The 25,226-nt window shown below is 42.4% G+C and overlaps 1 protein-coding gene across 8 annotated transcripts in view; it reads right to left on the bottom strand.

Annotated features, from left to right (window-relative positions):
- Positions 1-5,949: 5,949 nt before the first annotated feature.
- Positions 5,950-25,226, bottom strand: part of HIPK1 (homeodomain interacting protein kinase 1) — a 105,231-nt gene continuing 85,954 nt past the window's right edge. For 6 of the 8 annotated variants that reach the window (XM_088454446.1, XM_088454447.1, XM_088454445.1 and 3 more), the window contains 6 exons: positions 23,629-23,768; positions 19,995-20,177; positions 17,244-17,456; positions 16,364-16,608; positions 11,834-11,958; positions 5,950-11,187 (listed from right to left, as the gene is read on the bottom strand). In XM_088454446.1, the coding sequence (XP_088310572.1) occupies positions 10,690-11,187; positions 11,834-11,958; positions 16,364-16,608; positions 17,244-17,456; positions 19,995-20,177; positions 23,629-23,768 (1,404 nt within the window). In that variant the 3' untranslated portion in view covers positions 5,950-10,689. The remainder of the gene's footprint in view (positions 11,188-11,833; positions 11,959-16,363; positions 16,609-17,243; positions 17,457-19,994; positions 20,178-23,628; positions 23,769-25,226) is intronic. The other 2 variants (XM_088454450.1, XM_088454452.1) reach the window with 1 other exon arrangement.

Here is a 25,226-nt window from a genome sequence, read left to right as displayed (position 1 = left end):
GTGGACCCGAAACTGCTCCCCAGCCCCGAAGACTGGCGTCCATTGTCAACAGGACCCAATTTGGAACCCAGAACGGACGTCCCCCGCTGAGATGGGTCGTCTGTAACCACCAGGCAAGGGACAGGCGAACCTCCGGGGTGAGCACAATTGTCTGGGACTTCAGAGACTGCGGCAGCCCGTTCCACTTGGACAGAATCAGGTGCTGCAGAGGTCTGGAGTGAAACTGGGCATATTCCACCATGTTGAACACCGACACCATGGAGCCCAGTAACCTCATCGCCGAGTGTAGAGACACCCGGCGGCTGTGCAGACAACTGCGCACCCTCGACTGTAAAGCAGAGATCTTTTCCTCCGTCACGAAGATCCTCTGCTGTTCCAAGTCTAATAAGGCTCCGAGGTGCAGAATCCTCCGAGACGGGATTAGAGTGGACTTCTGCCAGTTGATTATCCAGCCATGCCGTTGCAGTAGCGCAATGGTCAGGCCCAAGTGGCGTAGAAGGAGCTCTGGAGATCCTGCCACCAATAAAAGGTCGTCCAAGTACGGCAACATGCGGACTCCCTGCAGCCGCAGAGAAGCCGCCATGACCGCCATCACCTTGGTGAACACACGTGGTGCTGTCGCCAGGCCAAAAGGTAACGCCCAAAACTGGAAGTGGTCGCTGCGGATTGCAAACCTGAGGAACTGTTGATGGCGCAAAAGAATAGGGACATGCAGGTAAACGTCCTGTATGTCCAATGACACCATGTAGTCCCCAGGTTCCAGCGCCAGAATGATGGACCATAGGGTCTCCATCTGAAACTTCGGTACCCGCAAAGACCTGTTGAGAGCTTTGAGGTTGAGAACCGGACGATACGACCCATTGGGTTTTTGTACCAAAAAAAGATTTGAATAGAAACCCTGGCCCCTCTGGGAGAGTGGAACAGGCACTATAACTCCAGCCTGGAGCATAGTGTGCAATACCTTCTGCAGCTCCGTAGCCTTGTTCCGGTCTGATGGTAGACCCGTGGTGAAGAATCGAGCCGGGGGTCTGTGCCGGAGGGAGAGGGCGTACCCGTGGGAAACCACCTCGAGAACCCAAGTGTGTCGTAATGACCGACCAACACTGGGCGAACTGCAGCAGGCGGGCTCCCACTTTGAGATCCCCTAAAGGGAGGCCCGGACCGTCAGGCCGCAGGCTTGTTATCTGGCTTGGGGGCCGGACGTCTGGTACTCCATGCCTGCTTTCTTAGGGCCAGCCTGTCAAGGAAAAGACTGTGGTTTGGGCCTGCCCTGGGCCCTAGATGACCGAAAGGACGATGGTCCAGAACCAGAAGGAGCAGCGGCCGACGGGAGACAAGCCGATTTGGCTGCCACCAGCGTGGCCACAATCTTATCCAGATCCGGACCGAAGAGAACTTCTCCGGTAAATGGCAACGCCTCCAGACCCCTTTTGGAATCTGCGTCCGCCTTCCAGGATCGCAGCCACAAGGTGCGACGAGCAGCTGAAGAAATTCTTCACTGCTGAAGAAATTCTAGACACCAGAGTACTAATGTCTAAGGCCGCGTCGTTGATATAAGTGGCCGAATCACGGAGATTACCAATGAACTCCGCCTGTTCGGCCGGACAGTCGGAATCAAAAGATGCCTCTAATGAATCCGCCCAGCGCTCCATCGCTCTGGCAACCCAGCAAATGGCCATAGCCGGTCGTGCTGCCCCCCCGCAAGGGAATAAGCGGACCTTGCAGTCCGTAGCATCCTTAAGGGAGGACATGGATGGCATCGGCAATGTGGCACTATGGACAAGACGTGTCACATGAGAATCAACCTGTGGAGGGGATTCCCACTTAGCAAAATAACTATCTGTGAACGGATAAGCAACCGCCAGGCGCCTCTGCGGCTGGTATCTTTTGCCAGGCTGCTTCCACGCCTCCTCTAAATGGTCCACTAACTGACCTGAAAGAGGAAAGACTGTGGCATCGCCCATCACATCTTTAAAAAAGGCGTACTTAGATTTAGCCGCTGGGGGAACTTCGTCCTCAATCACCAAGGCTGTGCGGACTGCCCGAATAAGTCCAGGAATATATACCTTGGACTTAGCGTCAGCGTCCTTAGTATGGAGAGGTTCCTGATCGTAAGGATCCAGAATCTCCCCATCATCAGACGTCCCCACGTCATCCTCATAAGGAGCCGACAGACGCCACCGGCCGTTTATGTGGCCGGATCACAGACTCCCCTTGCAACACATCCGACAAGTGCTGTACAGAACGCGTCAGGGAGTTAACCCACGCCGGCTCCTGAGAAACTGGGAGCGGGGAAATAGGGAGACTGTGGGGTACCACCAATTGTCGTGGGAAACCCTGCATGGGTGACGACACCACTGACTGCTGGGACAAACCCATCGGTGTAAACGCGGGTTGCGGAGCTAACTGGCCCACCAAAGTTGTAAGCGCCTGAGCGAAACAAGCCCAGGGCGGCTCCTGTACCGGTGCTGTAACCGTAAGAGGCCGCGCCATGGACAAACACTGCCGGCAGAGGCCCTCCGCGCTACCCTCCCCCTCCGCTAATGGTACTTTACACGTAGTACACTGTAGCCGGAGAGGAAAATCACTTTCAGACATGATGGCACCAAGTATGTGACCCCTCTCACCAATTATATATCAAATAGGCGAGAGACCACCCTGCAGCACCGCACCGCAAGGGCTTAGCAGAAAGAACAGGGATAGTAATAAAGCTGACATTTTAGAAGAAAAGTTACAGGCAGCAGCGCTAGCACAGTCACATACAATGCAAAGAAATAGCAATTCCTGCACTAACAGCGCTGATCAACTACGCAGACACAGGGCCTGGTAGGACACAGCGCAGCATACACAGACCTGACCCAAATCGAAGGAGAGGTATGCGGGCGGACCCAGACCACGAGGCTTCCGTCCAGGCTTCCAGCAGCGTTCACCATGCGTTCAGGGGAAGATGGCCGCCGAGGAGCAGAGAGGAGGCTGGCCTGGGGGAGGAGTGCTGCCACAGGACCAGTCGGCAGCGTGCAGAGAGGGCTGTGTGCAGCGGGGGAGGCGCCGGCTGTGAGACAGGGAAGGCGCGCTCCCCTGGCATGCATTTAACCCCTGGGACGCCGCAGCGCTACCGCTCTGCAGCGGTCCGCTGTCCCAGGGGGTAGTGGAAGCGCAGGTTGGTCGCCTGGCTCCACGCTGCAGCCAGTCCCCAGGGAGCCCCCTGCCTGGGGACTCAGGACCATGTGTGATCAGCGGGGACCCACCTGCTTACCTTTATCCCCCTTGAATCCGGCCATGGTCCGGAACATCTGGGGTCACCGCTAGCTGTGACCCCAGATGCTCACCAGCATCCCTGGATCGGTACCGGCGTTCTGGTAACGGCGTGGGTGTAGGGAAGACAGCATGGACGTCAGGACTGACTGTCCATGCTGTACATCCAGATGTGCAGCCACAGCTGCATAGAAGAAAGCTTCAGGGGCTCTTCTAGCCCCCACTCCGACAGGTGCACCAGACTCCGGCCGGGCACCAAACTAAACTGAGGTGCCTTGGCTCGGGGGCGGGGTATAGGAGAGGGACCTAGTGCATCCTGGGAGGCTGAAAGCTTAACTCTTTGGTGCCCGATGACTGTCACACCTATACCCCAAGGTATCCTGTGGATACCCTATGGACCCTGAAGTAGAAATATATATATATTATAGATCAGCGGTGGCACTCAGTGGGACTTAATATATAGAAGCAGAGACTGCTACCACAGCAGTACTGTCCGACATTTCAGTTTCATTCAAACTTTTTTCAAGGACAAAGTATAAATGTTAAATACGTACCTTAAGTAGAATCTCACCCAGTGCACAGGACCCCCACGGCTTACCATTTCCGGAACTGGCGCCTACTGGTGGCGTAATCCCGGGCAATGCTGACAGCGGGGACTGCGCCTGACGTGACAAGTGACTACAACCCTTCACCATTAAAAACACATGCCCGAATAAGGCACAAAAGTAGGTATATAGATATATAGCTAATTGGAGGCCCCAGGGGTGACTCCAAGGAAAGCAGACTCTCAATTTGGATTTATTTATGTATGTGCCTTTACCATGAGGCCTTACAATAGACAATTACATAGCCCAGGGTGGTTACTGTTATCATGCAGTGTAGTGACCACCAGTATCAAAGAAGCCGTGAAGTTGGCCTGGTGGCTTACCATGTATTTGCAAATGCATGCAGCAAATAACTCTGAGTTGCTATACCCATATAGTTTTCAAGTATTGATGCAGGTACAACCTATTGTGCTGAGTGACACTACTGTTTTTTGTTTAGTATGACTCCTCCCTTTCATCCACCTGAAGAGTATTGCCACACACACTCCTTTTGTCCTCGGTGCTCATTTTATGAAAAGTCCTTCTATGTAGCAAGCTGGACGGCACTCGCAGGATTACTAACGCAATAAATCACTGCATACAGACTTGTCACTTGTCGACGTTTCAGAGGTTGCTGTCTTGATGAGAGGTTGCCCACTGAAATGTCAACATGTGGCGACTATGTATGCAGTGACTTATTGCATTAGTAATCCTACGAGTGCCATCCAGCTTTCTACAGTGTGTGTGCGCGCGCTCTCTACATACAGAGCTCCATAGTAAACTTTGATAACTAAATTGTTATTTACAAAATAAAAAAGTCAAAGCTGTGGTTTTTACTTTGTAAGGCTCCGCTTGTAACCTCTTGTAACTTGTCACGTTGCAACCTCCGCTTAGTTAAAAATGTATTTTAAACCAAAATGCTATTACTACTTTAATGCAATTTCTCCAACCTGCTGCAAAACGATCTACATAATTATGTAGAGTCTGCTGTGAGTGGCCACCAAGGTACAGTAGACTAATACAATACATGAGTATAGGAAATAAAAATATGGGGTACCTGAAAATACTGTACCATAGCAGTACACAGTTTCAGCACTGACTTTCTTATCTACACCTCTGGGGTAGGCAGACTCTTACCTTTTCTGTTCTATATGTAATATAAACAAAATATGTGCTAATATATGTCTAACTAATGAGTAACAGCAGTTAAGAAACTACTATTTCAACATTTTGTGAAAATATAGATCAGCCCAATATCCAATAGGATTTCACATCTAGTAACGCTGGAATGTATAACGGTTGTTATACAGAATTTAAGGATGATTTTTCTATCAACATGGAGGAGTTATAGATCCTTCATAGGTCTTCTTGAATTAGAATACAGGTTGAGTCTCCCATATCCAAAATGCTTGGAACCAGGGAAATTTTGGAAAACTGAATATTCCGTATTTTGGAATATTTGCATTTTATAATGAAAAATCTTGGGAATGAGACCCAAATATACACACAGAATGCATTTATGTGTTATATACACCTTATACACACAGCCTGCAGGTAATTTTATACAATATTTTCAATAATTTTGTGGCTCAGAAAGTTTGTGTACATAAATGATATTCATTTATGTTTCATATACACCCTATACACAGAGCCTGTAAGTAAATTTTATACAATATCTTTAATAATTTGTGCCTTAGACAAAGTTTTTGTACAATGAACCATCAAAAATCAAAGGTTTCATTATCTCAGTCATGCCAAAAAATTTCCGAAATTTCGGAATACTTGGATATGGGCGACTCAACCTGTATATCAATTAGAGGGGGTAATGATACTGGGATAAGGTGGCCTTTATGATTTTAATCACAGCACTACAGTTTATTTCTATTCATCATAGACTTATTTTCACTAGTGGTGTTCACTTACATAATAGGACATAGGCGCCCTATAACACCAGTAAAGAATATAATTTATAATAAATATTAATTGCATTGTTTATCCAACAAATGTACTAATGGAGCATTAAGTCCAGGCGTTCTGGCAAAATAGACCTTTCCTCCTTGTGTGTGTAATGCTAAATATGAATTAACAAAAAACATGACACTTGCAGTAGTAAAGAAAAATTACCCCTCTTTATTGATGCATTTCAATTGCTAAACATTTTGCCATATAATGTAGAAAATACATAAAATACAAGCTACTTTGTAAAACCAAAGACAAACATTGAATCCAATGATAAACTATGTTTTCACAATGGACCTTTATCCCATATAGTTAGTAATAAATTTTAAATATCTATTTTTGTTTTCTTAAAACTGAGTTTACATAACCCTCAGAACACCAGCAACACAAACAATACAATAAATTCCAAGGTACTACAATTATAGCCACTTGGAACAAAATATATATAAGAAATAAAAGCACAACCATATAAAATATGATTTTGTTAGGTTCCAACACAGCAACTAGCATTTCAAATACATTTAAGAAATTAAAAAACAGAGACATTGCAATATCAATGATTAAAAGCAAAACACTAACATTACATATAATGTACTGCTACATGTAGTGATCAACATTAAGATAAAACCTGAAGTGTAAAAAAAAAAAAAAGTCACGTAGTAAGTTAAGCAAGACAAATGCAATGCAAGAGAACGTTCATATTAGGTTTTGTTAATGCTTTATGTTGCCAATGATAAACACATTTGCAAAGTATTTTTCTAACTTCAGACAGAAAGGTGTCATCCCTTTTCTAATTTTCAGTGCCAGCCTATAAAATGTTAGCAGAAAATATTTCATTTTAACTAGTTTATATGAAACAATTCAGTGTTTAATTGTATAATACGTACTACTGTGAGAACAAAATAAAAACCAAATACCATTCCGTATATTGAAAGAATGAAAAAAATGCAAACAGCCTTATTCTTCTTAATAGGATACTCACAATATAAATGCAACAGTGACTTGATTTATTAAACATGAAGGATATGCTCACATTTCACTCTAAATTATTTGTTTATAGCTGTAAGGAATGGTAAAAACCATATATACACAATATATATATATATCTATAAAAAAAAAAAAAAAAGTTGCATAAATCATACCAATCTTCCCCCCTCCAAAACACTAGAAACTATTCTACAGCTTTATAAAGGTTTAAGGGGACTTATATGCAAAACATTGAGTGATAAATATGTACAGCTTTGTAGCCAGTCTAAAGTAGTTTTAGTAATTTCTGCATCAAAATGATGTCTCCGAAGAGCTTACTGAACCCCTCTCCTCCTCAGATGTAGTGGGGAAAATGTATAGACATGCATTATCTATGCAGGGCTGGTTTCCAGAATGTTACTCTACCACTTTATTCAGTGTATAACCTCGCTAACATTTACATCATCCCTGCATTTCAGAGCTGCAGTAAAACTGCAGGTGCTGGTAAACTACTTTTATATATGAATAAGCTCTTTAGGGAGAATAAACTCTTACAAACATATTCAGCATAAATTATTGTGCAACATGGTCCACAGTGTGATCAGCAATATCTGTGCACACTTGCTGATAGAGGACAGCCAAGAATACATAAACCAACCACCAAGTTAGTCAAATGGTTTAAAACAGAAACAGTTTCATCAGTGAGCAAAATTGAACAGCTTGGTAAGTCACTGGAAGGTGTCGATACTGCATTGTGGGGTAATTGAAATATTATTTAACAAAGCCAAGATAACTACAACACATACTGTGTAATATACTCTGTAGGGGCAGCTCACACTTCAAGCAGGGGAAAAAAAAAAAATGAAAAAAAGGACACTGCTGGATTTGCCAGAATACTGAAACTAGATCAGAATGGCATATGCTCTGTGATGACAAACGACTGAACCCATTGTGGCAGTCAGCACAACACAGTTACTAGGCTAAGCTTTCTTTGGTATAAACATCCTATAACTAGCGTGCATGTATTCTCACAAAGACTGTTATTGATAAACTAACAAGCACAAGGTCTGGTTATAAATGACAACTAAAAAATAGAGGGGATTTATTGCACAAAAAAAAGTGTTAGATCGATCACTAATAAAACCGTACACCAAGTCTCAAGAGATCGGATTATCTACAACTAACCAGTTTTTGCGCCTGTATAACAGGACAGAACCAAACACAGCTAGACTAACGCCGCATTATGATTCCCACTAGAGAAAAAGGAAACGAAAAATGTGGCAGCTCCCAAATATTAACCCAACTGTACATCTCACAGGCCCGTTTTCACTCTTCCTTCTAGTTTTAAAGAATTGCTTCTAATCAAAGGGGCTTGCCAGCCCTATAATAAGGCAAGCTTACTGTAAACTAATCACTATGTTGGCATTTAAGGCACTACATTAAGTGGACATACATGAAACAAGTAATCACCATACATACCTGTGCAAAACAACTCAGATTTATCATTAACTCACTACTATGCGAGTACAATTCAGACTAAATATATATATATATATATATATATATATATATATATATATATATTTATTTCTGTTTCACATACACTCACAATTTGTTTTGGTTTACAAAAAAAAAACAAAAAGTAAGAGGAACTTTTTTTTTTTTTTATTAACTATATATTTATATTTATAAAACCTAACCACTACCCAGCCCCATTCCCAAATCCTGACAGACACAAGTACAGATAGGTTCAAGTATCATCACTAATAGCTTGGATTAGACACAAATTGTTTTGATGCATTTGGGGTGATGGACACACACCATTGCTTAGTAGATTTTTGTTTGTCTCATGTTTAATCAGAAGGTACATATGTTACACTGTGTAAAATATGAACCCACCAAAAAATTTCTAAAATAGTTTGACATTTTGTAAGAACTTGAAAAAGGTTGTGTGTGTCTTCCAGCTTGAGGAGAGCAGACAGTGTGCTAAAGGAAGCAGGAGTGACATTATATACAGACTCATTACTAGGACCACAGAGAAGACTACATCATGTGACTGCATGTAATCTGTTACAATTTACATGTTAGTCCTTCTTTAAGGATTGTCACTGAGTACAATGGAACTCCAATGTATAGAAGAACATTTTAAATTCCTAGACTCCCCAATACAACTCAATGTATCAACAAAAAGGTTGACATTCAATCCAATTTAATGCATACAGTAATAGGAATGCTAACAGCCTAAAATATGTAAGCACCTTTGTACCATGTACAACAAAATCATGCTTAAGGGGGGGGGGGGGGGGGGGGGGGTTTCTCCCACGTTCTGAAATGTGCAGTATTCCACTATGTATATATTTTCACTACATTTACATATGTTCTGCAGTTGACATGTGTTTCAGAAACAGTTCAAATGGATTTGGAATCATATGTTATGATGTGGCATAATTAAAGGAGACCACCACCAATAGTGGAAGCTCTCATTAATCAAACACATCAGCCACAAACTAAGTAGAAAAAAAAAAGAAAATCTCCCCTAAATCCAAGGTGGTCACAACCCGCGGCTCTAAGTGATGGAGTAGTTTTATCTGTCCACAGCTGTAATGGAGAGTTAGAGACCGCTTGCAGTGTGCTCACTCAAGGAATACAAAACAGTCTTGACCGTTTCTCTGACAGAGGTAATATGGGGGGGATCTCTCACAGGTTATACATGGGGGAATTATTTCAATGAGGAAGGGCTCCTCTAGGTTCTACTTTACAGACTAGGGTATAAAAATTTGAATGCTAAAATGGCTTTTTGTAACATGTTACTAATTCTATGCTTGGTTAAAAGAAAACAGGACTTTTCAGAGGGTGACAGATGTAATTTCACGCACAACCCAGTGGCCCCCATAGAACTTTAAGGCAGCTATATTTTTCACCAATTCAGATCAATGCAAAAAGGGCTGAGGAGTTTTAGGGAGCATGGAAATTTAAAGTATATAGTTATAAAGTCTATTGAGTTCCTCAGCAAAGCAGACATTTGGTTATACTACATGATGCCCTAGGTTTTGACCTTATTACGTTACTTTCAGCACACAAAGGAATATTGCATGTGTGCGTAATTACAGCTCATTTCAGCTTGCCTCTCTGTGGGTGGAAACAAAACACGAGTGAAGGTTTCTTTACTGCAATTTCCAGTAATGTGCACAGAAACAGATCAGGGAATAGGCACAAAAGCCTGCTTTAATTAGTATGGTATCTATTACATATTGCCACACCCAGAGAAACAGTCAAATGACCCATTATTTCTTCATGAAGACACAAAAAAGGAATTGCATAATATGCACCAGCATCATATGTATTACCACCAAAATAAACTGAGGATTCTGCTGTGCATCAAGTAAATGAAGCAGCTATTACATTAAAAATACTTTGTGGGAAGCAAAAAAAGAAAATCAAAGCACAAACTATTAAACAAACATGTTTTCCCGCTAAAAACTAATGACCCCGTATAATCGAAAAACTTAATTACTTAAAAGCATCTTGAATACTTCATTTGTCACACTTTTAAAAGATTGAGCTCATCTGTAGCAAATATTAAAACACACTAAATAAAGAATAAAACTTTTTCTCCTAAAACCGTTCTAAAATACTAAGAAAAATAATGCAAGACCAAGAAGAACGTTATTGCAGTCCACAGCTATCCATCTTCAGCAGAAGTGTCCCGAATCACTAGCAATGCAGTCTTACACTAAAGGAGCTATGCAAGAAGATGCTACAAAACGCGTGATACACAAAACCACAGAATGAGTTAACACTGAACAAGCTTATGTGACTACAACAATGCAGTCATTAAGGAACAGAGCCCCTTTTCCTTCAAGCGTGCTTCTAGCAAATCCTGCAGTATAACAGTCAAGTCTTCGAAAAGCTACCATGTCCTGTATTATAGGTATGAGTACTGGTTGATGTTGGATGGACTTAAAGGATATCCAGTGTAGATCGCAGAACCCCTAGAGGCACCAATATATGACTGGGTGGCAAACTGGTGGGGATACTGTGCAGGAGCTAGATTAGCAGAGGTCATCAAGCTAGGTCCCACACTGACCGGGACCTGATGCACCAGAGTACTGGGATGGGTAGCATAGGTGGTGTGCCTTGAAGAGCCCTGAGGGGAGAATAGATGAGCTATAGATGTGGTGGACCCTAGGCTTGCAGCAGTAGTGGGAGCATATGTGTACATATGAGGCTGGCTTGTTAGGTGGCTGGTGGCTGATGCAGCTGCCGCAAGGTGGGGGTGCACAGTGGAATGTAAGGGGCTGCTGTGCTGGAAAGTGAATGGTGCCTGAGAAATTGATGGGAGAGGCGCAACATAGGCCTGCTGTCGACGAGGAGCAGGATTCATGCTTCTCTCCTGGAGTCCCATTGAGACGGACTGCTGGTTCTGAAAGGATTAAAAACAAAAAATTAGGAGGGAAAAAAAAAGTCACAGCTTAAGTATGAATTATTATTTTTACTCAATGTCCTAGGGGTATATTTGCTAAAGTGTGGGTTTTTAGAAATGGAGAAGTCACCCATAGCAACCAGATTCTAGCTATTATCTTCTTTAAGGTGCAAGGTAAATAAATTAGAATCTGATTGGTTGCTATGGGCAACATCTCCACTTCTAAAAACCTGCACTTTAGTAAATATACCCCCATACTGTCATTTAAAAAGCAATTCAAACATGAAAACTGTCTTAATATACTTACATGGGCAGATCATTACCCCTGCTATAAAAGTAGAACCAGCTAGACTCACAATACCTACATGAGCAGAAATGTGATCTACATAACCGCAGTGCAGACAATCCGCACTCTATATTTTGCATTTATGCAGATGTCATAAGTATAATATAGCTGATCTGTACAATCACTATTTCTAAATGCTGGGTGGCCCAACTTTTATCTCCATCAAAAAGCCAATTAGACACACTCTACTAAGAATACTTGAACAAAGTAGTAAATATTTAAGGTTTGTACCGGATATGAGGTGCCAATTGAGCGTTGAATTGAAATAAATTGAAAAGAATGATGGAAATGGCTACTTACCTGACTGAGGTTGAGAGGCTGCACTCCATTTATCATGCGGTGGGAGCGGTAGCCTGTTTGGGAGATGCAGCTAGCAGATGATTGTCCAGTGGAAGTTTTCGCCTTGCCAACACCACCCAGGATACCTGCAGGATGATTCCATAAGTAAAATACTTTACAAACTGAGCAATGTCAGTGCTGTGACAAGGTTATGCTGCCCACGTAACTTAATGTGCACTTTAAAGCCTACAGTAATAGCCAATCATTGTCAAATAAGGACACAGCAGGTCATGCTGGCATATTCTGTCTACTGAAATCTGTTCTGCAACAAAAAGGAGGAGAGGTCCAGCATGTGCTTCCTTTGCAAGATGAGATCAAAAAGGTCTGCATTCAAAATGATAGTCTCCCCATGTAATAAATATTCCATGCCAATTATGGTAGAAGTATCAATCTAAGAAAGTAGAAAAAGAGGTCTTATACCTAAATATTCATGCCTGAGAGCTGCTGGTGCATCTATATGCCATCACGAATCACGGGGTGTGGTATAAAAAGGCAACATGTTCAGAGGGACGAGTGTCATTTTACCCTAACCGCAGCCTACCCCTAGTATGTTCGTAATGTCAACATGCACAATGTTGACATTTTTAACATGTCGACATTGTCAGTATTACCAATATGAGCGTGTCGACATTCTGAACCGGTCTTATTTACACTGCAGGTTCTATACAGTGACTCAGGGGTCTATGTACGCCGCCTTGGAAAGAGAAAGTGGATGGAGATAAAGTACCAACCAATCAGCTCCTAAAGCTGGGTACACACTGAGCAACATATCGGCCGTTCAATCAAACGGGCGATATATATATATAGTGAGCACGTTGGCAGATGTGCATACCTCCCAACCCCTGGACTTCCCTGGTAAATTATGATTGGTGGAGGCTCCAGAGGTGAGGCTGCAGTACAGTCCAAAATTCAAATAGAGTCACACCAACTGCCAGTGAGTCCCAGCCAGTGATGGTTGGCAGCGTGTGAAATGACAGTTGGTGTGGTTCCCCTATTTGAATTTTGAACTGTGCTGCAGCTCCACCTCTTACCAGGGAAGTCCAGGACCAGAGTATTGTGTCCCTCCTGGAGAGGGTCATGTTGGGAGGTATGGATTTGTACCCCAGATATGTCTGTCGAGTGACCGATCGGTAAATCTGTAGATCTTACCTGAACTGTCACTTTGTCTGCGGATTCGGCACAGCGTGTACCCAGCTTAACTGTCACTTTACAGGCTGTGTTTGTAAAGTCAAAGTTAGGAAGCTATAGGTTGTCACTTTATTTCTCTCCAAGGCTTAGTACAGAGAGACCTCAGTGTTACATAACATACATCTATAGCTTCTATGCCCGTGTTTTAAACTACCTCAACTATATATATATATATATATATATATATATATATATATATATATATATATATATATATAGTCAAATTCAAGATCAGCATTCTGATTGAGCCCAAGAATATCTAATACCGCTTCCTTGAACTTGGAGAATGGGCATACAGGATTCTGACGTCTCCACATCCTGAGCTGGGCCCGTATAGCTTCTCCTCGCGCCCCTTCGATAAATAAATTAATTAGAGTCTCGTCGACTCGTTCTACTTCCCTCGATTCTCGGGCTAGGATGTCCTTCATAACTTCCTGTAGGCCCAGAGCAAATTCTCTCAGTGACTCTTGAGGTTGCTGTTTCATAGCATACAAACGTCTTCTAAGTTCAGAGACAGTCCTTGCGTCAAATATACTTTGTAACTTTTTGAAAATATCCTCCGCTGTTTTTCTTTCATCATCCGCCCACGCTGTCACCTCTCGCAAAGCAGCTCCTTTCAACTGTCCAATTACTATTTCCACTCTTTGTTCGTCATTCAGTGGATAGAATATGAACATTGATCGCATTTTGTCCTTAAATTCTTCAATAGTGCTTGCACCCTGTGTGCATATCTCCCCTGAATACGTGGGTAACCATGGAGCCCCAAAATAGTATGGCATCATAACGGGTGATGTCTGTGTCATATGTACCATACCACTGCTGGGTGAGGCATTTGTTGATGGTGAAGCTCTCTGTCCTGGAGAGGCAGGTAATAGTCTCCGACCCGCGGTCGATGCAGGAGGCTGAGGTGCTGACATTTTCTGGTCGTATCCTGTTCGCGGAGGCCAAATTGTGATACCCTATACTATGAGTTTATTCACAATGTAATCAGACAACATAGTATAACAATAAAGATGGCCATAGTGAATCCTTTCTTATGTTTATTTTATTTTTCAGGAACCTGCAGATCACTAGCGAACTCTGGACTTCGAACCTGCAAACTATAAATGGGTAAGTATGCTCTAGTGGCAATTAACAAATGACTAATTTTGCAAATCCCCTAATATCTGTAAAATATATACAAAAACCTTACGCGAGTATGATAAACGGACAAGGTTGCATCAAGAATACAATTGCAAAGTTTTCAATACACCTTTTTAGAAAAATGTTTTCCTCACACTACTGCACTTGACATGTCTCATACAATGCTAGTTCAGCGCTGAAATAGTTAATAGGGTGCACCCTTCGTTGCCCGGGATATGAAGAAAAGTTCTTAAACAGCTCCAGCTACAGTACTTGTCTGTATTTAATGCAATACTGTAATCCTCTGTAAATGATCCTGCTGCGATGGTGTTGGTATTACAGTCAGTTCCTTCTCTGCTTAGCAACCTTAGTTCATAGTATTACAAGTGCTGGCACTGAAGTTGCACCCTAACACTGCTGGTAACTGTTGTACCTAACCTCCAATATGCAGTATCAGGGGGTTAATTTTACTATTATGAATGTAGTCTATAGACCCCACGCTGATCTCTGAAGGGACTGCTGTGCATATGTAATGGTGGACAGCTGTAGGCCTCCAGTTAATAAGCGCTAATGTCACTGAGTGTCTATTTGGGAGGTTGCAGCAGTTTTCTTACCCCTCCAGTATCAGCTCTCAACCTCCGGCTCCTTTACAAGCTCAGTCTCTCTATATTTCCGCAGCTCCGCTTGAGGCACTCCCTTAGGGGTCATCTGACACACCCCTCTTATGCTGATTGGTCTCAGGAACCTCTCTGGATGATACAACTTGGTCCCACCGGATATTCCCCGCCTTGGAGACCTCCGCTGCTTGTCCCGGAGTACAGCCGCTGCCCTCAGGTAAGCATCAAGGCAGCGCAGCCCCTTCTCCTGTCCAGCTACCTCACCAACTGCACACACCAACTGCCATTTTTCCTCTAGTTCAAATCCTTGAGCCTGCTACAGTGCTCACTGGTCCCCTAACGTCCACCACCACTGAGGGAGCAGTGCAAATAGTCCCTGAACCTTAATGAAACCAGTTAAATCATGCCCTATATTAGACAAAGGCAGGAGTCACATTAATATTTTACATTTTCATAGAGGCACATCAGCATGGGTAGGAACACAGGGTGTTGGTGGGGTGTTACACATTATATATATATATATATATATATAGGCTGAAGTTGGTTTGTAGTTTTGTTCTGGTGGGTATTTGTGGTCCTATATACAATAGAGTGTTAATTAAGCAACTAACAGCATGGTATAGTGATCAGATTCCTTTGAGGTCTTCATGAATTATACACCAAATTACTTGATGTGATCAAAAAACGTAACATTTTTATCTTGTATATTGTAGGATTGTTTGTAAATGAAACCATTGAAAAACATGATTACAAAACCACAATTTAGTATACATCATGTTCAGCGCTGTTGAATGATTTCACCATGGGATTTACCGTTTTCGGATACTAGTAATTAATCTCAAATATATTTCACATAAAACGTTTGAATTTGTGTAAGCATAGATTTGTTTTTCCATTGTTTTAGTATTTTAAAAAATTATATATTCTATCATTTCAAACAGGTGACCAAGTGCTATACATACACTTTTCACCTCTTACATATAATTCATGTAAATACATACATGTATTATGGGACAGTTTAGCCTTTTTGTTCCTTTTCTCTTTTTCGCATCCTATATTTTTAAATACGCTATATGAGTAACTTCGCATAAGACTAGAAGTCTCCTAAAATACCAGTCACTGCTTGTCCAACTTTATGCATTAGACAAGGTTGCACATCAAGTTGCCGGTGATTTAGATTAGATCACAAATAATTATATCACTGCCTAGTTCTTATGGTGCGTAGATACAGTACAATAAAAGTGCACGATATGAACGATAAAGATATCGTTCATTTTTTGGTGCCTACCAACCCTCAAACAACCAGCGATGCATGGGCACGTATGGACGATAATGATATTAACTATCGCCTGTGCATGCAGGCCAACCTGGTCGATATAGACCAGGTTACATAGGGACCAGTCATTGGTGGTGTGCTAGATGATCGATATCGATCATCCAGCACACCAGAATGGTGCAGGGAAATCAGTCAGCGATATAGTTATCGCTGACTGATCGTACAGTGTGTACGCAACATTACTTAAATGTCGTACAAATGTTTTTGTTTTTTTTAAAGAGAATATACCTGACAGATGATTATCCAAACTGCAGTCATAAATTTGCGTCTTTAATGGAGGCACAATAATTGTGCGGGAGTTAGAACTGTGCGTGGGGGCTCCTCTGCTACTTGGAACTTCAAACACTCCGCTGACTCCATTAAGAGTAGAAAGGTGATCTGCCAAATATGGGCTGTTGACAGAGGAGTCTGAATCCGGAGAGTCGTTAACGGTCACATAACTGATCACATTAGACCGCAGCTTCATGCCAGAGCTAGGAGGAAACGGAACAGAGTTGATACAGCACAAGCATCCAGTAACATGATCGATAAGCGCTCAAAGTTGCCTTTATTTAAAATTTGATTAGGGTATTAGCCAAATGCACATACAGATTTTACACATAAGAGTCCATTCTCTGCAGAGGACACAGAAATTCCCTAAAACAGACAGCCATTTTATCATAACTATATTCAGTTCCAACAACGTGAAACCAGTAACAAACTGGTCATTCCACCCTCAGTTCGCAATTATCCAAACATGTTCATGGCTTATTCATCCTGTTATGTGACCAGGTTACAGCCTGGCAAAAAGTCAAATACATTTAACAGTTTAAGATTATGGAAATCCTCAAAGCAACCCTATAGGTTACTGGAAAACCACATATCTGATGTCTTGGTCTAGTTCAGTGGTGTCAAACTTGTGGCCCACCAGCTGCAGTGGAATGACACATCCCAGCATGCACTGAGACATTGTTGCTATTAGGGCAAGCTAAAACTGGCAGGGTATGCTGGTATATAGTCCCACAGTAACTGGATGGCCATGAGTTTGACCCCTCTGATTTAGATTACCAAAAGCTAGTCACAAATGGAATAGTACCTGTGCTACAAACATGTGATGCTGCAGGCTTACCTTCCAGGCTTGTACTTGCTGTCTTCTTCCTCGTCCGTATCACTGCGAATAGTAATAACGCTCACAGGAGGGCTCGGAGTATCTGGGATCACAATGGGCTGGCGCTGCTCTTGTATTGGGAGGAGGGGGTTGTATGAAGTGGAAGCATGGAAAGGGCTGCTCCCAACTAATGAATAGACTTGGGATGGGATAATGTCTAAAGCAGAGAGTGTCCTGAATAATACAAAGGGAGATAGTTAGGGCTAGACTCAGCTTACAGTAAATGCTCACTTGCTGCTAAGTTTTCACTATAAAAAAAATAAAATAAAGTATAGTAGTCTCATTATTAAAATATTACAGAATAAAATCACAATAATGAATGTAGCAAGTATATTGACATTTGGATTGTGTGTCACAGTGGCAATGACCTGGTGCCAGCTTTAAACATGCAACTACAAAGTATTGTGTGTGAACGAGTCGTATGCAAGTTCAAGAAATGGATCTATGTCCGTTTGAAAAGTGCCTATAATAGAAGGCATAAGGGCTCATGCACTTCAGCTACAGGGTGTTTCACTCTACTGGCCCCTAAGTTTGCCTTAGAAAACTTTTAAACTAATTGACGTGAAATGTGACACAGACATACCATGGTTTATGGGAAACCTGAGGAAGTCATAGTAAGTGTTCGACATTAGCATCCAGACCAGCTGTTCACGGATATGCTAAGTTAAGGCCAGCTATTCACCACCCTAGTCAGCAACACAGTCCAAAATTCAAATAGGGGAGCCAGTGAGGATGGCAGTCTGTGTGGTTCCCCTATTTGAATTTTGGACAGCGCTGCAGTCCCACCTCTGAAGTCACTACTGCTAGTCAGTAGGTATTTCTGCTTCGTACAGTGGTGTTGTGTGGCATCCACATTCATCTGAGTGGATAAAGGCATGCCAAAGAAAATTTATTGAGCAGTTTGGGCCGAAGCTTCCGACAAAATTCACCATTCAGTATCTGGTGAAAAAAGACTGGAAGCCACTGGAACATTATCGGATGTCCAAATTTTACTAAATAAATGTCAATTACTTTAAAAGTTGTAAGAAAAACTTTGGGGCCAATAGTGAGTGAGACACCCTGTATTAGATGTTTAGCCGTGCACCAAAAGGTCCAGTAGCTATGTGCCAAGCTTTCGGAACTTAAAGATCAGGAAACACAATCACAATTTTTAAAACAGATAATGCAAAATTCTGGGACCTATACTCTAGAAGTGTATCTATAGTACCTGCAGGGCCGGTTCTATGGTTACGCATGGTACGCGGCCGCGTAAGGCGCCACGTAGTGAAAGGCGCCGCGGCCATGCAGAATTACCGCGGTGCAGACTGTGTCTCTGTGACACAGCTGCACCGTGCGTGTAGCGCTGACCGGACGGAGTTCGGTCAGCGCTACACAGTGCCAAACACACAGCCGCCGGAGCCGGCAACTGTGTGTTTGTTTCAGCAGCTGACATCGGCTGCTGTAGCTCCCACTGCGGGAGCCAGCTTCCGGCTCCCGCAGTGGGTAATGGGAGACACGTCGTCATGACGACGTCTCTCCCATAATGCAAAGCGGCCCTGGAGAATGGTCGGGAGTAGCGGATATCGGCGGCGGGAGCAGGAGCGGGGGGTTCAGGTAAGTGTTTTTTTTTTGTTTTGTTTTTTATAACGTGTGTCTCTACTGGGGGGGGCTACAAGGGGGGATTACTACTGGGGGCACTTGAAGGGGGGATTACTACTGGGGGCACTTGAAGGGGGGATTACTACTGGGGGAACTTGAAGGAGGGGATTACTACGGGGGCACTTGAAGGAGGGGATTACTACGGGGGCACTTGAAGGAGGGGATTACTACGGGGGCACAGGAAGGGGGGGGATTACTACTGGGGGCACTAGAAGGGAGGATTACTACTGGGGGCACTAGAAGGGAGGATTACTACTGGGGCACTTGAAGGAGGGGATTACTATGGGGCACAGGAAGGGGGGATTACTACTGGGGGCACAGGAAGGGGGGATTACTACTGGGGGCACAGGAAGGGGGGGGGTTACTACTGGGGGTACTTGAAGGGGGGATTACTATTGTGGGCTACTACTGGGGGCACTTGAAGGGAGGATTACTACTGGGGGGGGGGGGGGGGGGAGGACTACTACTGGGGGCACTACATGGGGGGGAACCTCCACTGGGGGCACAACAATGGGGGGACTACTACAAGGGGGGACTACTAGGAGCACTACAAGAGGGGGGACTACTACTGGGGGCACTGTATAAGCTTACTAATGGGGGCACAAGGGGCACTGCACAGGGGGGACCACTACCGCGGGCACTGCATAGGGGGGGCGCCAAAAAACCTACTCGCTTACCAAAAAATTTGGGCTAGGGCCGGCCCTGAGTACCTGGGCAGTTACACTGCAATGTATTGTAGTGAGCACCCACCATACTCACACAGTATTATATATAATAGCCACTGCATTTAGTTACAACCAATTTATTATGTTTATTTATGGTGTTATGTAACAAAAAAAAAAGAAGTCATCCTCCACTAAATCCAATCCACTCCTGAACATTCCATAAAAAATGTGGAAATGCATTATTGAATGACTAACAGCATGTCAGTACTTTTGATGTTTTTCACATGCTTGTGTCAGGAATATACTGGTGACTTGCTCCTGGCACCATAATACACTGGACAGTTAATTACAGATACATTTTAATGTAGCATAAAACAAGACAATGGATTTTTTAAAAAGCAGCCCTTACTTGGCATTGTTCTGCGTCTGCTGCAACTTGTTTTTCTTTGCCGAAATGTTTCCATTTTGTTGTCGAACAACATGAGCAACCCCCACATTTAGAGGCTGCGCCGCAGCTAAAGTCACATGGTTGGCAAGTAATGACGGCTGCTGCATCAGTGCGCTATACTGGTTCCCATGGGAATGTACATTTCTGTTAGAGAAAAGAGAAGGCGACTTTAAGTGCAACAACTTTTTCCATTTCCGATACATTATACAGGTTTGGATTAATTTGTGATTGCCAATTATCAACATTTGTTTAAGTATTTTTTCCCCCACACAAATTGATAGAAATTATTAAAAAAACGCTACCAAAAAGTTAAAAGGTCCCTTGTGGAGGGACACAAAAATGTTGTTAGCAGATTCATTTCTGTTCAGTATAGAACTGCAGCTATGCTCACTACATAATATTATCAAACTGTACCATACAAAAAAAATAAATAAATTAAAAAGTGTGCGCCACACAGCAGCAACATAATTATAAATGTCAACACCGGTTATTTAGAAAACTTTTTTCTTGTTGAATACATTTTTTGTTCCAAGGTGGCAGGGGTGGGGGATGGGGGTACAAAGCAATAATTTTGCAACCCTAGTAATCCAAAAACACAAAATCAGTTGCTCCAAATGTACTCACTACACAGTACATAGTTCAAGTGCATTAGTGCTGGACAGGATAATGGTTCAGTTTTACCAAAATGTTCTATAAAAGGATCAGATTGACTGCAATCAGAATGCTGTTCATGGGGGTTGGCTTGGAGTGGCAAGGAAAAGGTAAGCTATATAATAAACCAATATTTTAGGTCAATCTTAAACAATTGTACAAAATAACTGCACAGATCAGGAATTATAGTGAAATAAAGCATTACTACTTCACTTATAAAATTGAGATGTTTAGCACCATTGATTCCAGGAGAGCCAATGCCGAGGTTATAAATATATTTATCTCTATCGTATACCCGAGGCACATGACCTAAAACAATTTAACAGTAGGAGAAAAAAAAATATACAAGATTTGAACACGTTCGGCAACTTATCTGTGAAGAATAGTGAAATCAAACCAACCGCGCTGATTTTTCAGAGGGGAGGAAGGAGCTTCCACAACATGTATATACAAATAAATGGCATCAATCTTGTATTCAGGAGTACAGAGTCATAGAAACAAAGGAGCAATATACACACGAGCACTTCACCATATTCAAATAACTTAATGATCAGGTAGCAAGCATTTCCTTTGCTACAGGTTTCCCGAAAGCCACAAAGCCTGATGAAGAGCACTTCTTAGTTTCCATATCATATGTGGCAAAAGATGGCGTTCAGCAACTGGTTGACAGGTTTTTCTTCTGATATAGTGGCTCAGGGGCAAACACAGGATTTCTAGATGGGGGGTCTGAAATGCTTGGTATTAGACCAAGTGTGGCCATCCCATGAAGAGGGCATAATTACCACTTAAACTATATAGTTTGCCTCATACAATGCGCAGTGAATGCAATACTTAATACATAATATAACCAGTAGGAGCAGAACTAAAACGTCCAAAGCGCACATCCCCCATACTTCATGGCAAGACCACTGTCTCTTCTCACTGGTAGCTGCTCTCCAGCCTATCAGATCCAGCGCACATGGAGCATACAGATCCACAAACACAGCAAATTTGTTGAGAAGCTGCTGCCACAGGGCATGAGCAGCAGCTCCATTCCATCCATTATACTGCATGCTGTGGCTGTACTAAAATAATATTCAAAAATTTCTGCTATTGTGATTCGAACCTCTGGCCAGGTCAGAGAAAAGGGGGCTTTCTGGGTAACTGAAACAACCTCCCCCCCCCCTGCATTTGCCTATTAATAAATCGGAATATGATTGCATATTTCCATTTTTATACTTGACCTATGAAAGCTTTTGATCCTGTGACAGCAGTGCCCTGAACACAAGACTAACAATTATACTGTACCTGTGTGTCTTCAAAGGTTGGAGTGGAGCTAGCCTGATACAAGAGACATTTCCAGAGATGGTGCAGCAATCACAGAACATTCATTGGATAAGTGGACTGATTTAGTGAACTGTATAATACTTATAATGTACATCAGTGATTCTCAACCTCTGTTCTCAAGGCACACTAACAGTGTCCTGGTTTTAGTGATGTCCATGCTAAAGCACAGATTGTTAAATCAAAATAAATGAGGTACTAATTAAGTCACCTGTGATCAAGTATGGCCATCCTTAAAACCTGGACTGTTAGTGTGCCTTGAGGACTGTGGTTGGCAACCCCTGATAGTAGCACTAATCAAGAACATTAATATCCAGATTGCAACACAAGTGTCCTGCAGCGCCTTACAAAGTACATAAAAAAAAGTGAACAAGAACCAAGGAACTTACAGTACAATACAATGCAGGACAAGGACATTGTTTATGTACATTACTGCATTAGTGATTATAACACTCAAATAAGCAACAAGGTGTAAGCAACCAAGTAATAGGTGCCCTAGAGGGGAGTGAGGAGTAGATGAAAGTATAAGGAGAGCACAAGAGGGATGAGAGCTTACATTCTAATGGGGAGGGAAAATAAATAAATTTAATAAACTCCCTCCAGCACAAAGCAGCAATATCAACAGAAATAATTGAATCCTACATGACGATAGAAATTCAGAGGTGTTACATACAAACATGCGTGACACAGATGGGGTAGACGGGGAGGAAGGGGCATGCAGCAGCAGTTTAGGATGAGAGCTGAAAGGCTTTGATGAAGTAGTGGGTCTTGAGAGGCTGTTGAAAAGATATGTATAGAGGTGGAGAGTCTGATGGGGAGAGGGAGAGAGTTCCAGAGGTAGGGAGCAGTACGGGCAAAATCTTGGAGGCGGGAGTGGGAGGAAGTAATCAGTTGGCAGAAGAGGCAGTGTGCATTTGTTGAGTGAAGAGGGAGGACAGGAGTGTGAAGGGAGATGAGGTCAATGTAAATGGGAGAGGATGAGTGCTTTGTAAGTGAGTGTAGGAACCATGAATAGAGTTCTGAAGGGGAGCATGTGGAGGCAGATATAGAATTTTTGGAGAGGAAGATGAGCTGGGCAGCGACACTGAAAACAGATTGAAGTGGAGAGAGGTGGGAGTCAGAGAGGCCATATAGCAGGTTGCAGCAGTTTAATCTGGAGAAGACGAGTGAGTGGATGAGGGTTTTAGTAGCATCCTGTGTGAGAAAGTGTCTGATCTTTAAAAATATTTTCAAGATGGAAACGGCAGGACAGAGGTGCTGAATGTGTGTTTTGAAGGAGAGGTAGGAGTCCAGGATAACTTCAACACAGCGCACTTTGGGGCCAGAGGAGATACTTGTGCAGTCAATTAATAAAGAAATTGTGGAAAGGGAGGTTATTCGGGAGGGTTGGGAGATGATCAGCTCAGTCTTAGACATTAAGTTTAAGAAAGCGCTTAAACTTTACTTAAACCTTATTTGTTGCAGTATCAGCAACTTGCTGTTACTGAATGGCTCAAAAATTTTAGTATGTACATTAGTTTTCTTCGCTAGTAGCAGAATAAAAATAGTCAAGCAATATGTGAAAAAACTTGTTTAATCTAACATTATATACAGGATCAACAAACATGGGCAAGAACCTTACCTCCAGTCTGTGAGCTGCTGGTTACTTCCAATAGTCTCAGGAATCACTGTTGGCTGTACAGAATTGTGTAGAGCGACTCCAGGAAGTTGCTGCCATGTAGATGGCAGCAAGATCTGCTGTGTACCACCAGGCCATGCCTGCTGGAAAACACAAAGGAGGGGGAGACAGAAAGAAGTTTCTTAGTCAAAACAAAGGTCACTATTTTCTTAAAGACATTGGATCTTCCTCTTGCAGAGAATAACTTCTAAGCTTTAACTAAGCAAATCAGTTGACTGATGAAAGGTTGTGCTGCAGGAAAGCTGGGTGACTACTTCACGCAAGTTAATCAGAAAATAAGCAGATTTTCATACTACCAAGCTGCACAAGGACCAAAATGTATTATGGGGTTAAATCTAACAGGCCACCTTGTAACATCTGAAAGGGTACATACATGTTACCATTTACAACACTGAACACACTATCAAAGACCTAGTGTTCATTATTAGATAAGTCTCCATCATGTTATGAGAGACGTGTGGTGTGCATAGAATTCAAACACTTATATTGCACTATAGAAGATATATACTGGTTTTATTTTTTTTTACATCCGAACACTACAATAAAGTTACAAATACCACAGAAGAATGGCATTTTACAAAAGAGTATTTACCTAATAAGCCATGTACTGAATGAAGATAGGCAGCAATCCACTAAGCAGCAATGAAGACTAACAGTGGGTCAAAATAGCAGTATGCCATATCACACATGTAATCTTTAATAGTTTACAAATGCCCTACAACATTATTGGCAGAAAATACATAACATGTCAAAATAATATAATCAATGATTTTTGAAGCAAACTATTTATGGAGTGGCTTATGCAGCAATTATGCATTTGGCTGCAAATAGTGCTGCCAATAAACAAATTCTCATTAAATTTATGGTATTAAAGCTTCTAAATATATTGTTTGGTCAAACGCAGAAACCAATCAAAACTAAGCCACAGTTAAGCGAGCTTAATTATGTTCGTTCTGTCCATTTTTTCAGTAGTCTTAAAACTTTTTACATGTTGGGACTTGGCAAAGATATGCAGATGGCTTCCATTGGGATTTACATTATACACTAGTTTCACATTCTCCTGTTTATTCTAACAATTTCTTTTGATTTGTAGATGCTTTAAGTAAACTAGGAAATGTGCCTCAGATGACTTGGTAGATATAAAGTTAACATCAAGTTACTAGCTGCTACTGAAAGGATAGGCCAAGTATTAAAATGAAAAAAAAAATGCTGGCTGGCGTTTACACCATAAACATCCACAAAAGTTTCCATACATTCACAGAATACATGTCTACTCTTCATTTCAGAGTAACATTTATCTTTGCATTGTCACACGCAGCTATACAAGATGCTCAAAGGGACCAACACAACTCATAGGTAGCTTGATTTGTAGCAGTTAAGCTATGAATTAAATGTTTGGCATTGTCAAGTGGCATCAGGATATTGTAAATGGTTAGAATGAGGTCTACACACTACATGGCAGGATATACAGGGAGGCACCAGGAATTCTGCAGCACAGCACATTCATGTAAAGAGTCTATTACACAACATTAATAAGCTTT

The sequence above is a fragment of the Taudactylus pleione genome, unplaced genomic scaffold (assembly GCF_031769625.1).
Source record: "Taudactylus pleione unplaced genomic scaffold, aTauple2 ptg000615l, whole genome shotgun sequence".
NCBI lineage: Eukaryota > Metazoa > Chordata > Amphibia > Anura > Myobatrachidae > Taudactylus > Taudactylus pleione.
Note: the sequence above shows the minus strand (reverse complement) of the source record. Positions and strands in the feature narration are given on the sequence as shown.